Consider the following 12,177-nt stretch of genomic DNA (forward strand, 5'->3'; position numbering starts at 1 on the left):
GTAATATCTTATAATTTTTTTTAATTATTTTAGGAAATTAAAGAGAGTGAGTTTAAGGGGATTCCAATAAGCTATCTGGAGGTTCATCCCAATGGAAAACGTTTGTTAATCCATACCAAAGACAGTACTTTGAGAATTATGGATCTCAGACTGTAAGTATATTTCCGTATTGACAGGTTAAGTACTCATGGAATAAGTAATGAATTAATTCACTTTTATGAAATGCAGCTGTGTTCTCAACTAGACAGTTTTTGTCCCTCAGGGGAGCTCTGACAGTGTCTGGAGACATTTTTGAATGTTGATTGAAGTTCCTAGTGGATAGAAACCAGAGATACTGCTAAGCATCCTGTAGTTCATGAGACAACCCCCACAACAAAGAATTATCTTGCCCAAAATGTGAATAGTTCTGAGGCTGAAATGAGAGGGCTTTTGATTAATACATCCTTGTTTTTCTTTTTCTAAATAAGGCAAGTGAAAGGAAGTCTCCTTAATGTAAAAGGCCGAAGCAGAGTTCTAGGAAAACCAGCATGGACTTCTGGTGTGCTTTTGTTTTGGTGTTAAGAGTTCCTGTAAAACAAATGAGAGAAAGCTATTTTATTAAATTTCATTATTGTGTTCAGAAAGACAAATGTGGTAATCTATATTAGTTTATTCTGCAGTTATCTTTTTTAGGGCAAACAATTTAAGCCCTTCAGCATTTCTCTAGAACTGTTCAAAACACTGGCATGGGTGCTGTGGGAGAATGATAAGCGGAATTCGCCCATCAGGAGTTTATAATCTAGTTGTACCGCCTACAAAATAACACACAAAACATTTAATTAGGCTAAATTGTGAGATCTTCTAGGGACTGGAATCTGTCTTATTCTTTTTTTCTGTACGTAGAACCTATGTCATGCCTGGCAGATTGCAAGAACTCAATATGTACTTTTTAGTGAATATAAATATATAATAAAACGATTGTATTTTTCATGGCATCAGTAAAGCTGACAGCTATAATATAGTCTTCTGTTAAAGACTTTATGGAGAGGCTGGCCTTTGAGCTCAACCTTGAAGGATGGATAGAATTTAGACAAGACAGAAGTATTTTCAGTAGAGTGGAAAACGTGAAAAGCCTGGAATAAAGTTCAGAAATGGGATAATATAAGTTGTGTTCGAGACAGAGTGAGTTTGTATGAGCATAGGTTTCTTGATAAGGCGTGCTGAGAGAGAATTTTTAGCAACAAAGATTAGAGCAGATTTTAGAAGGCTATGGCTAAGGAATTTGGTTATTTTCTTTTTAGGCAGTATAGTATTCAGCTTAAGATCATGCTTGGGCTCTAGAGGCAAACTGCTTAGAGTCAAATTCTGCCTTTTCCACCTCTTCCTAGCCGAGTGACCTCTCTGACCTCTCTGTACCTCTCTTTCCTCTTCACTCAAATGGGAGGAATAATATACTGTACTCCTAAGGGTGTTGTGCAGAATAAACTAGTTTAAACGTAAAGTACTTGAAACATTACAGCACATACCAAGGATTCCACAAGTGTTTGACCCAGTAACCTCAGGTCTGGGAATTTCTGTTAAGAAAATAATTATAAAATAGTGTACAAAAAATATATTTACAAGGTTGTTCATAGAAAGCATGTGCAATGTAAGAGAAAGCTGGAAACATCCTAAGTGTTGTCCAGCAATAGAAAATGTCTTAAGATACATTTAGACAATGATAGAATATATGCCTATTAAAATGATAATGCATAGTCTGTGTTTTCTGACATGGAAGGCCATTATTCATGATTTATTATTGACTGCAGCAGTAACAGAGCAGTGTGTGTAATAGGCTCTGTAAGCCAGGGATGGTAATAGTACCTACCTGGCACATAGTGAGCGCTAGAACAGTGTCAGCTGCTATTCACGAGTGGAAAGTCTGGAAGGCTGTATGCCGTATTTAAGACGTGGTTTGACAAGATGTGTTGTGGAATATTTCTGCAAGGATCAAGTAAGATTAAAAATTCACCACATGGGAAAAAATATAAGAATGTAAAACTTCTGTTCATGTTTTAGTATTGTAGTAACCAACTCAAATGCTAGTTCCATAAAGTAGTCTCTCTTTCCATAGCTAGATATAATCTCTCTTATCCACATCTGCACAGTACTCTTTCTCCTCTTCTTTTGTGGCACACTCCATCTCCACTTTCTGTTTTACACTGATGCATTTCTTGTCTTGCCTGCCGAATTATAAACTCCCTGAGTTCTGGGACTGTCTCTTCTTTATTTTGCATCCATCAAGGAATGTATCCCACAGAACACGTTCTCAAAAATTGTTTGTTAAATGCAAATGCAGTAAAGAGAAGTTTTTCTACCAGCAGTCTTATGAGTGAGACAGGTTACATTGGTAAAATCTCTTTTGTTTATAGATTGGCGGCAAGGAAATTTGTAGGTGCAGCAAATTACCGAGAGAAGATACATAGTACTTTGACACCGTGTGGGACGTTTCTCTTTGCTGGAAGTGAGGATGCTATAGTATATGTTTGGAACCCAGAAACAGGTAAATATTTCATTGATCTTCAAAAGAAAAATTTTTTGTTGGTTTTTGAAGAAGTGTGAAAACTACCATTTTATGGAATTGTTTTTGAGGAAATTCTGGTTTTGGGTTCTCAGTTACATTTTTCAAAATTGGAAAGCCAATAATGGAACTCAGCTGCAGTCTAAATTTATATACAATTCTGTTCTTTGTTGTTTTGATGTCTTAATGGATCTAGAATTTCACATTAAACTCAAGGTTTATTCTTTCTTTGCCTATAATGAGATATTGTCAGTCTTAGAGAAGTATTTAATGAGGACTGTAATGCAGAATACAAAATGTTATAAGCTGAATTTGGACTATAACTAGATATAGAAATGGTTAGGCATCTGCAATATATTTTTATTAAAAACAAATGTATTCCTGTCAAAGTTTTTGATGTCTGAAACTTAATAGCTATTTACCTGAATTTTGTAATTCCTTTTTTTTTCCTTAAAATAAACTGTTACATTGGGAAGTTCATTTGTGCCACACCTTTGCTTTGCAAAAGAAAAGCTGAAACTATGTAAACTTTTTTTTAGCAATAAATTGAGAGAGTTTTATAAAATTTACCTTAAAATTTCTTTAATGAACAGTATTTGATTTTACCTTGTTTATTCTCTTGGTCTTTCCTTTAGGCATTTTTGACCAGTCAGTTCACTTAGGTTTTTTTTCCTTACTGTGTTTTGATACTTTAGCATCAATTCAGAACTGTTAAATCTCTTTTCCCCTTCAATAAATGGATCTAGGCTCTTTGCTTTTTGAGTTCTGATTTTCATAGGTTCCTGAGACCTCTTTTAGCCATTAATAATTGTATCTTTAAAGCAGGTGGTACCTCAAACAACCTCTGGAAAAAAATAGAAAAATTAATTCCCCACAAAACCTGCCCCAGCTGGAGAGTCTCTTTAGTGTTAAAATCCTGCAATTCGGGGCCGGCCCGGTGGCGCAAGCGGTTAAGTGCGCGCGCTCCGCTGCGGCGGCCCGGGGTTCGCTGGTTCGGATCCCGGGTGCGCACCGACGCACTGCTTGGTAAGCCATGCTGTGGCGGCGTCCCATATAAAGTGGAGGAAGATAGGCACAGATGTTAGCCCAGGGCCGTCTTCCTCAGCAAAAAAAGAGGAGGATTGGCGGATGTTAGCTCAGGGCTGATCTCCTCACAAAAAAAAAAAAAAAAAAAAAAATCCTGCAATTCCTCCTTTAATTTTCCCTGGAATTCCTTGTTAGTTGACATTTGCTCGGCTCTGTCATATCTCACAGTCAGGTACCTCTCTGCTTCTAAGTTCTTTGTCTTTATTTTGTGTCTTGAAAACCTTATTGAAGAGGTTGGATTGAGAAGTAGAAAGAGGAAGCCCAACAGAAAGAAAAAATAATTATTTAATACAGTGGTACTCAAATATTTATAAATATTTAAGGTTTTCATGTAAATAATGTGAGCTTCAACACTATAAATATTTTTTAATAAGTTGCAGAATAATCTTCTCTAATGAGACCTATCTGAAACAGTACAAATTATTGAATGTCTTTTCTTATTTAGGAGAACAAGTAGCAATGTATTCTGACCTGCCATTCAAGTCACCCATTCGAGACATTTCTTATCATCCACTTGAAAATATGGTTGCATTTTGTGCATTTGGGCAGAGTGAGCCAATTCTTCTGTATATTTATGATTTTCGTGGTAAGTCTACTGCTTGATAAGTAAAGAATATTTAAAATAACCTTTGCATTTACAGTGAACCAGGAATAATGAGCTCTGTGAAGACTATCATCCTTTGTATTAACAAAGCTCTCTGGAGTATACTGGAAGAGCTAGATTAAACAGATTATGTTACAACATTTTATTTTTCTATAAGCACTATCGTTATGGAGTTTCAGTATCAGCAAAAGTACACATAATGGTTGTGTCCTTATGTTGGAATCACAGACAGGTAGTCATCATTTTCTTTGTAAATCAGTTTAAATAAATAAAATTCACCTAAAAATTACTTGGGAATGTGTTAACTAAATTTAAAAGGTAGATAACATTTAGGAAATATGGATCTTTAATGTTTTCTGTTGAATATTTAGTTAATTTCTTATTCTGTGTTTTTGTTTTTTACTAAAGCATATAGTTTTAATAAGTTGTGGTTTTCAGAGTTTCTTAACATAAAAAGAAGGCAAAAAATCAAGTGTCTTTTTCTACTCTAAAATTACACTATCATTCTGAGAAATAATAAGGAAATAAAGACTTTAGACACATATTTCAGGAATAGTATGGCATTTTTAGAATTATTTGAATTTATGCTATTTTTCATGTATTTCTTTAATTTCTATTCTGAAATTAGGATTTCATTGTTCTGCCTTGTAGTGATACTACTGTCACTCTCAAAATTGCAATTCCATTGTCTTCATATATTAATTCTTGTACAAAAATAAACAGTCTTTATTAGTCTCTTTGATTGGTTTAGGATGTCATGTATCATCATTCACTGCTTTTGCTAAGCTAGAATGGCTTACACACAGTGTCATGAATGGGTAAATACGCAAATATGTATATAGGTATATTATGTGGAACTATTTGGAGAAAGTGTTTTAAATTAATGAAATGTGAGTGGTTAAGTTTATTACGTTAATACAGATTGAATTGGTTAATGGTTGTGATAAGGAGTAAGTTATTAGACAACTGAGTTAAGTTCTAAACCTGAAGTTCTTGATCATAGTATGGATTTTATTATGCTTTTTCAGGTGAATTATATTAGAAAATAATGTGTAAAATTGAAATGTCTTATTTTAAAGAATTTTACGGAGAGGAAATGATAAATTTCTTTAACAGATTTAAATTTACAGAACACTATTACTAATGGTGAAATTGATAAACAACACAATACCTTTTTCTGTTACAAACAAATGTTAGCAAAAATAAACACTGCCTGATTATAGGAAGAGACAAATGGGTTTCTCAAATCATGCAATGTCTAGATCTAGTGTCTGGTTCAAACATGTATCCTGAAACAGGTCTTTTCTTTGTACCCACTCTAAATCTTTACATAAAGGAGGAGAGTTATATGTAAGTACTTTATAATTGGAACTGTTATACAGGAAATAGTCAGCACAGTTATTTCCTCAGACTCTTAAGAGGTTTCACAATGTCTTCATTCAATTTCTAATTTGCTTTTTTAGGCTTTTGAAATTTTCACTACAAATTCAAGTTAAAGCTCCACTCTTATCTTTTTCTTCAGTTATTTTTTGTCATTGATAGAGGGATTTCATCATTTTGTATTAGCCTAGTTAGTTTTGCCCATTTGATCTTTAGACAATAGGCATTTAGACTAAGAAGTCCATTCTAGAGACGTTAAGTAGAAAGAACAAAGGGTTTTAGGAGTTCAAAAACATGGGTTTTAGGCTGAATTCTGGTTTTTGGTGACCTTGCACAAACCTCTTGCCTTCCTGAAGCTCAACTTCCTTATCTAGTAAATGGTATTAATAATACTTGTACCACCTAATAGTATTTGTGAGGATCCTGTGAGACGGACTGCAAAAGTACTTTGTAAATTGATAAGCACTGTATTAAACAAAAACATAAAATGGGTTTTAGTCATGCTCATCCAACCAGTATATACCTTGCCTTTATGGGAACTTATGTTATACTATGCTGATAAGCATTTCTGTATGGAATGGAATTGAAAAAAGATTTTTTTCCCCTCTCTTTTACTCTTTCTGTTAGCAGCCTTTTCCTTTTATTTATTAGAGTGTGTACCTTTCTAGGTCAATTGTATTAGAAAATAAATGCATCAAGTCAAGAACATTATGTTATTTCCATGCTGTCTTAACATAGAAGAGGAAGGATTTGTAGGTGTTTTAGAAATTAAAATGTTCAAATAATACACATGAAATTAAAAATATTTTGTGCAATGTTCTTAGAACACAATTTTGATAATACTAACACACCTTTACGAACAAATTAATATTTAAAATGTTTCAACATTTTCCCAACTCTTTACTGCCTATTTTTAAAAAGAGGAAGTTTAGGAAGAAGTTTCATAATCTCAAGCAATCCAAGATTTAGCACAGTTCTTCTTGTGAGTGGTGTGTATCCATAAGAAAATGAAAAGTAGTTTCAGACTCTAAAATCTTTTACTCATTAAATACAGGCCCGAATTATGAAGTCAAATAGTCTTTAAAATTTTCATTGAAAACTATAGTATTTGTTATGGATCTATTATAGTTTTGCCTTTTATTTTTTTTAATATCGGAATATTTTGCTCAAACTTTCTTGTCTGAAAGTAAAGTTTACCTGTAGCTTTACCTAAATGTCTTAATGGTATAAAATTTGAAAGATATAGAACAGTTATATGATTTTTAAGTAGTATTTATCAGAGCTGCTGATGTGTTTAAGTAATTTTCAAGGAAAATGGAGCAAGCTCCTTTTTTCATAAGTTAAACAAGCTGCGAATGAGACCACAATGGTAGCTAAATGTATCACCCATCTTTCAGTTCTAACAAAATCTGTGAAGAGTCAGCAAGCGTCTTTCCCTGTTAAGCATATGTTCAGATTGTGGTCTTTTGGGTCTTTCATTCTACTGACTTTTTGCTTTTTTTGGTAAGAAATACGATTTTTACTTTCAGAAGGCAGTTTTATTTGCCTGGTGTTGAAAGGGTTAATCATCTAGTAATACAAGATTTAGTCACCGAGTCCCACAGATAATGTCCTTTCAGGATTCCCATCATAACAGAGTGCTAGTCAGAGAAACGGCTTCTGCTGCATTAAATGCATGAAGCTAGACTTTAGCAATTAATGTTCTGTTATTAATCAATCTTTGTCTACCTCAGTCTCTAGGAGCCTCTTCCACATATAATAATAATCATAGCTAGTACTTACAAAGCACTTGCTATGTTCCTGGTACTGTTTTAATATATAATATATTTATAAATATATAAACATAAAATGTATGTAACTCACGATAATCTTATGAGATAGGTACTATAATTAGCCCCATTTTACAGGAGCCAGGACTTGGATCCATACAGTCTGGACTTGGAGTCCATGCTCTTATTTGCTACACTAAACTGCCTTTTTAGCAGATTTCCTGAAATATTAGCTTTTGATTATCTAATAAACAAACCTTTAGTTTTTTTCCTGCAATACCATTTACTCTTTGCCTCTCCATGGAGTATATGGTTTCTCTGTATTATCTGTACTTTGCAAGAAGCAGAGCTGGAGGCTTATTCATCTTTTTATTACAGTACCTAGCCTGAATACTGACACATAATGAAAATACATGTAGTATTTTAAGTAGAGTCAAGTCTTAATTTTGGAAATTCTCAGCCTTACTTGATAATCTCAGGTAGTGAGCCTAATTTTTCACTAGATGGCAGTATCTCCTCTGAATCAGTGTTAACTTTGGAGCCCTCTTCAGTTATAGTGGCTTAGGCAGGACAAATCTAGAGTGAGCATGTATTGTGTGCAAGTTGAACAGGACTGTGAAACCCAGGAATCAGACTCAGATTACCATGCTCTTTTCCAGTCTTTTGTGCTTCCTAAGTTGATTAAACCTCTGGAAGAATTTTAGTTCAAGTGGAAAGCCATCTCCACCATTGACGCTAAACATGATTTTATTTCTAGAATCCATATGCATTAATGACCACCTACATTGCCATTGTTGATAGCTTTATTTTTCACACCATAATGTGCTCTATCAGAGTTCAGAGCAATGTATACCTTTACGTTCCTCTAAAAATTTTCTTTAACTTGCTCTTTGACCAAAAGCCTGTGGTGTTTATAATGCGCTATGCCCAACATAGTACCTGGTATATTACTGATGTGCAATAAATGTCTGAAATAAAAATTACAAATCCTGTAGAATAACATTTTTCCCTTAAATTTTATAAAAATATAGAAAGAAAGCAGGCCGGCCCGGTGGCATAGCGGTTAAGTGCATGCGCTCAGCTTCGGCGGCCCGGGGTTCACAGGTTCTGATCCTGGGCGCGCACCGACACACTGCTTGTCAAGCCATGCTGTGATGGTGTCCCATATAAAGTGGAGGAAGATGGGCACAGATGTTAGCCCAGGGCCAATCTTCCTCCACAAAAAGAGGAGGATTGGCATCAGATGTTAGCTCAGGGCTGATCTCCTTCACAAAAGAAAAAAAATATTTATATAGAAAGAAAGGCATGATCAGTTAGTAAATTTGGGGCCAATAATGATAGTGGTGGTAGTAGCTAACATTTATCAAGCATTTACTATGTGTCCCCTACTCTTATGAGCATTTTGCATACACTATCTCATGCACTCCTCCCAAAACCCCACCAAGTAGATGCCATTATTGTCCTCATTTTGCAGATGTTGAAACTGAGGCACAGGGGAAGGAGGTCATTTGCCTGAGGTCACACAGTTGGTAAGCAGCACAGTTTACCAGGCTGTCTGGCTCCAGAGCCCATGCTCTTAAAACATGAAGCTGTCTGTCACAGCTACTTACTTAGTCTTTGCGTTTCCTATTTCATGCAGTAACCTAAATTCAGAAAGTAGCCAGATATGCCTGTGGTAAAATGTATCGTTTGTTTTCAATTTTAATATTTAGGAGGACCCCTTAAGATTAAAAGGAACTTTGTTATCTAAGTATATTATTAATAGTTCACTCCTTTACAAATGTTGGGGGTGATTATAATGCATTAAGCCATTGTATTCTCAGTATAGTCCAAAATAGAAATTTTCTCTATTATGTAGCATTAAATTTTAACGTAACTACTTTTACAATATTTTTGCAGTAAGATAATGTCTAGTTGAAGTAAATTTAATATCCATAGTTGTATATATAATTTAATGGTGTTCTTGAAGTACTGATGATTCAAGAGCAAACTCAGATATTGTAATCCTCATACTTGGATAAGATTATACAGTAACGTGTATAACTAATAGTAGGTCAGAGTTTTAAATATCTATTGTCAGCCTAGTAGGAGAAATTAAGAGATAGCAATGTCTTAAAATTCAGCATTTCTAAAACTATCTATTTCTTGGTCATGTCCTGAAGCATCTTTTTTAATATTCTTCACAAAATGGATACTTCAATTTGAAAGCTTACGTCATTCAGGGATTCAGGACATATGGAAAACTGAGTCAACTTAATGGCTTTGAGCATAAACCAGAACCCTGAATTCTTTTCCAGGCATTTTTTTATGTTTTCGTTGGTACTTTTTAAAGTGCACCAAGAAGGAAGAATGGTACGGTGCAAAATAGACAACAGTGTCCTGGGAGAGGCTGGAGCAGGAGTTAGAGTATTAGGGTTCTAGACAAAATGCTATCGCTTTGTGTCTGACCCTGGTCAGATAATTTAGCATTTCTGCATCTTTTTTTCACCTGTAAATTAAAATAATACCTGTTTTATTTTATCTCAGTGTTTTGTCAAAGGATAAATTGAAACTCTAAAGCAAGATGTGGAGCATGGATAGATTAGAGTTCACGAACCAGGCTGCAATAGAGAAATCCTGGATATTTTCTGTAGCAATATACACATCACACACTTTCAGTTGAATAGCATGATGTGTGATAACTGATTGATAATGGAATAGGCAGTCAACAACAGGACAATAGCCTGTAGTTCAAAAGATTTGGAGATAGTTTATTATATTTTGATGTTCAACTAACAGATTTGCTGAATGATGGTAGATGCTTTCCCATTTGGTTGGCTATGAGACGAATCCGTTACACTTTCTTGTACAGCTTTTTGAACAGTTTTATTAGTGACACTTATAAATTCTGCTTGACATATAAAATATGTCAAGGAAATACAAGATTACTAACAGGCATTGAAATACACCCAGGCTACTAGAATTGAACTACTTTGATCCATCCACACAGTCTCTTAAGATTAGCTGAAGCAAGAACAAGTCAGGCCCAGTAAAATACAGTAAAAAACATTATAAGCCCTTGAGCATTCTTGTCTTAGTCCATTCAGACTGCTGTAACAAAATACCAGAGACTGGATGGCTTATAAACAACAGAAGTTTATTTCTCACAGTTCTGAAGGTTGGGAAGTCCAAGATCAAGGTACCAGCAGATTCGGTGTCCAGTGAGAGCCTGCTTTCTCGTTCATAGACGGCACCTTCCAGCTGTAACCTCACGTGGTGGAAGGGGCACGGGAGCTCTCTGGGGCCTCTTTTATAAGGACACTAATCCCATTCATGAGGGCTCTGCTCTCATATCCTAATCACCTCCCAAAGGCCCTACCTCCTAATACCAACACCTTGGGGGTTAGGATTTCAACATATGAATTTTAGGGGGACATAGATATTCAGAGCACAGAAATTTGCTACACATAGCAAATGTTAGAGGAAGAGAAAGAGGATGCCACATAACTGCTGAATGCTGGGAAATTAAAGACGACCTACCAGCTTACAGTAATCATATTATAATTAGAAAGAATAATTTATAAGTAAAGGAGTTAGGTATCTAGTAAGATGACTATACACAGTAACAGGACTATATATAGTAACAGGTCTTGAATAAAGGAATTAAGTGTTGAAGCAAAAGGAAATCTTACTGTTAATACGGTATAAGAGAAAGAATATGTTGGTTTTTTAGTTGTACCTTATTATAAAGTCAGTAACATAGGTACACATAGGCTTTAATAATAACAAACCTTGTATTCACTTCAAATGCGAAGGGCACTGGATTAAAATATCTTATTTCCTCCGTTCTTCCTCCTATAAAGATAAAAATCTCCTGAGAAAACCACGTTATTTTTTATAATTTTTTCAGGCCAGAACATACACAAAAGCACTAAACTTATATAAATCAAAAGATTGTCAGTTATGAAAACATTTTAAGAATTTTTTTAATTATATAAAATTTAGAATCCCAAATTATAGCCAATTGTAGATAAATTTAGAAGTATTTTGATATGACAATCCTTTAAGCAAACATAGTTGCCATGTCTGTGTTTTAGCACCTTGTCCATTCCTCTGCTATGCCACCTAGCCCAGAGCAGTAATCTCTTGTGGACCTCCAAAAGGGTCAAACCCAACCAGGGAACCAGGTCCCCAGAGCCTGATCTAGTGCACTCCTCAAAAAGTGATGGAAGGATGGGGATGAAACCATTAACACTGTGAGTTTTAAATGTACCAGGTTAGGTTAAATCTAAGTTTTAAACGTACAAAGTTAAATTAGCACAAAGAAGAGAAAATGACGAAGTGGAGAAATACAGTTATTTAATTACAACATCATACTCCAACCATGGCCTATGTAAAAATGTTTTAGAAACCTTTAAAATGTTGGAAGCATAGAGCTTGAAAGAATTTCAGAAATCATCTATTATAACCTATTTAACAGTGAAATCATGTGTATATTCTTATACAAGTAGATGTGTATATTTGTGGAAGGTAGGGGAGGGGAAAGAATGCAAGCACTTGTGAGCGGCTTCTGTTTCTATTATCTGAGAAACTAGGTATTTGTGAATATTTCTGCAACTTTTTTTTAATGGCTGTCTTCACAGAACTAGAGGTGCTCAAGATAAAGTAGGGTGTTAATTTGACTCCTTGAAATCTAGTCAGATGGCTTTTGAATACAAAATTCTCTTTAGACAACAGAAACAAGTATTCATAATTGGGCTTATTTTTGTTATCTGCATCCATTTAGGCCAATTTAATCCTTTCTGAAATGCATCTTAATG

General features: G+C 34.8%; 1 protein-coding gene across 17 annotated transcripts in view; it reads left to right on the top strand.

The window, feature by feature from the left end:
- AHI1 (Abelson helper integration site 1) overlaps nucleotides 1-12,177 on the top strand; it is a 183,334-nt gene that overhangs the window by 54,120 nt on the left and 117,037 nt on the right. For all 17 annotated transcript variants that reach the window (XR_009223525.1, XR_009223526.1, XM_058566218.1 and 14 more), the window contains 3 exons: nucleotides 34-152; nucleotides 2,391-2,521; nucleotides 4,071-4,211. Coding sequence is in view for 15 of the 17 variants with exons in the window: in XM_058566218.1 (XP_058422201.1) it covers nucleotides 34-152; nucleotides 2,391-2,521; nucleotides 4,071-4,211 (391 nt within the window). In the remaining 2 variants the exon portion in view is untranslated. The remainder of the gene's footprint in view (nucleotides 1-33; nucleotides 153-2,390; nucleotides 2,522-4,070; nucleotides 4,212-12,177) is intronic.

This window comes from Diceros bicornis, chromosome 23 (genome assembly GCF_020826845.1).
Source record: "Diceros bicornis minor isolate mBicDic1 chromosome 23, mDicBic1.mat.cur, whole genome shotgun sequence".
Lineage (NCBI taxonomy): Eukaryota > Metazoa > Chordata > Mammalia > Perissodactyla > Rhinocerotidae > Diceros > Diceros bicornis.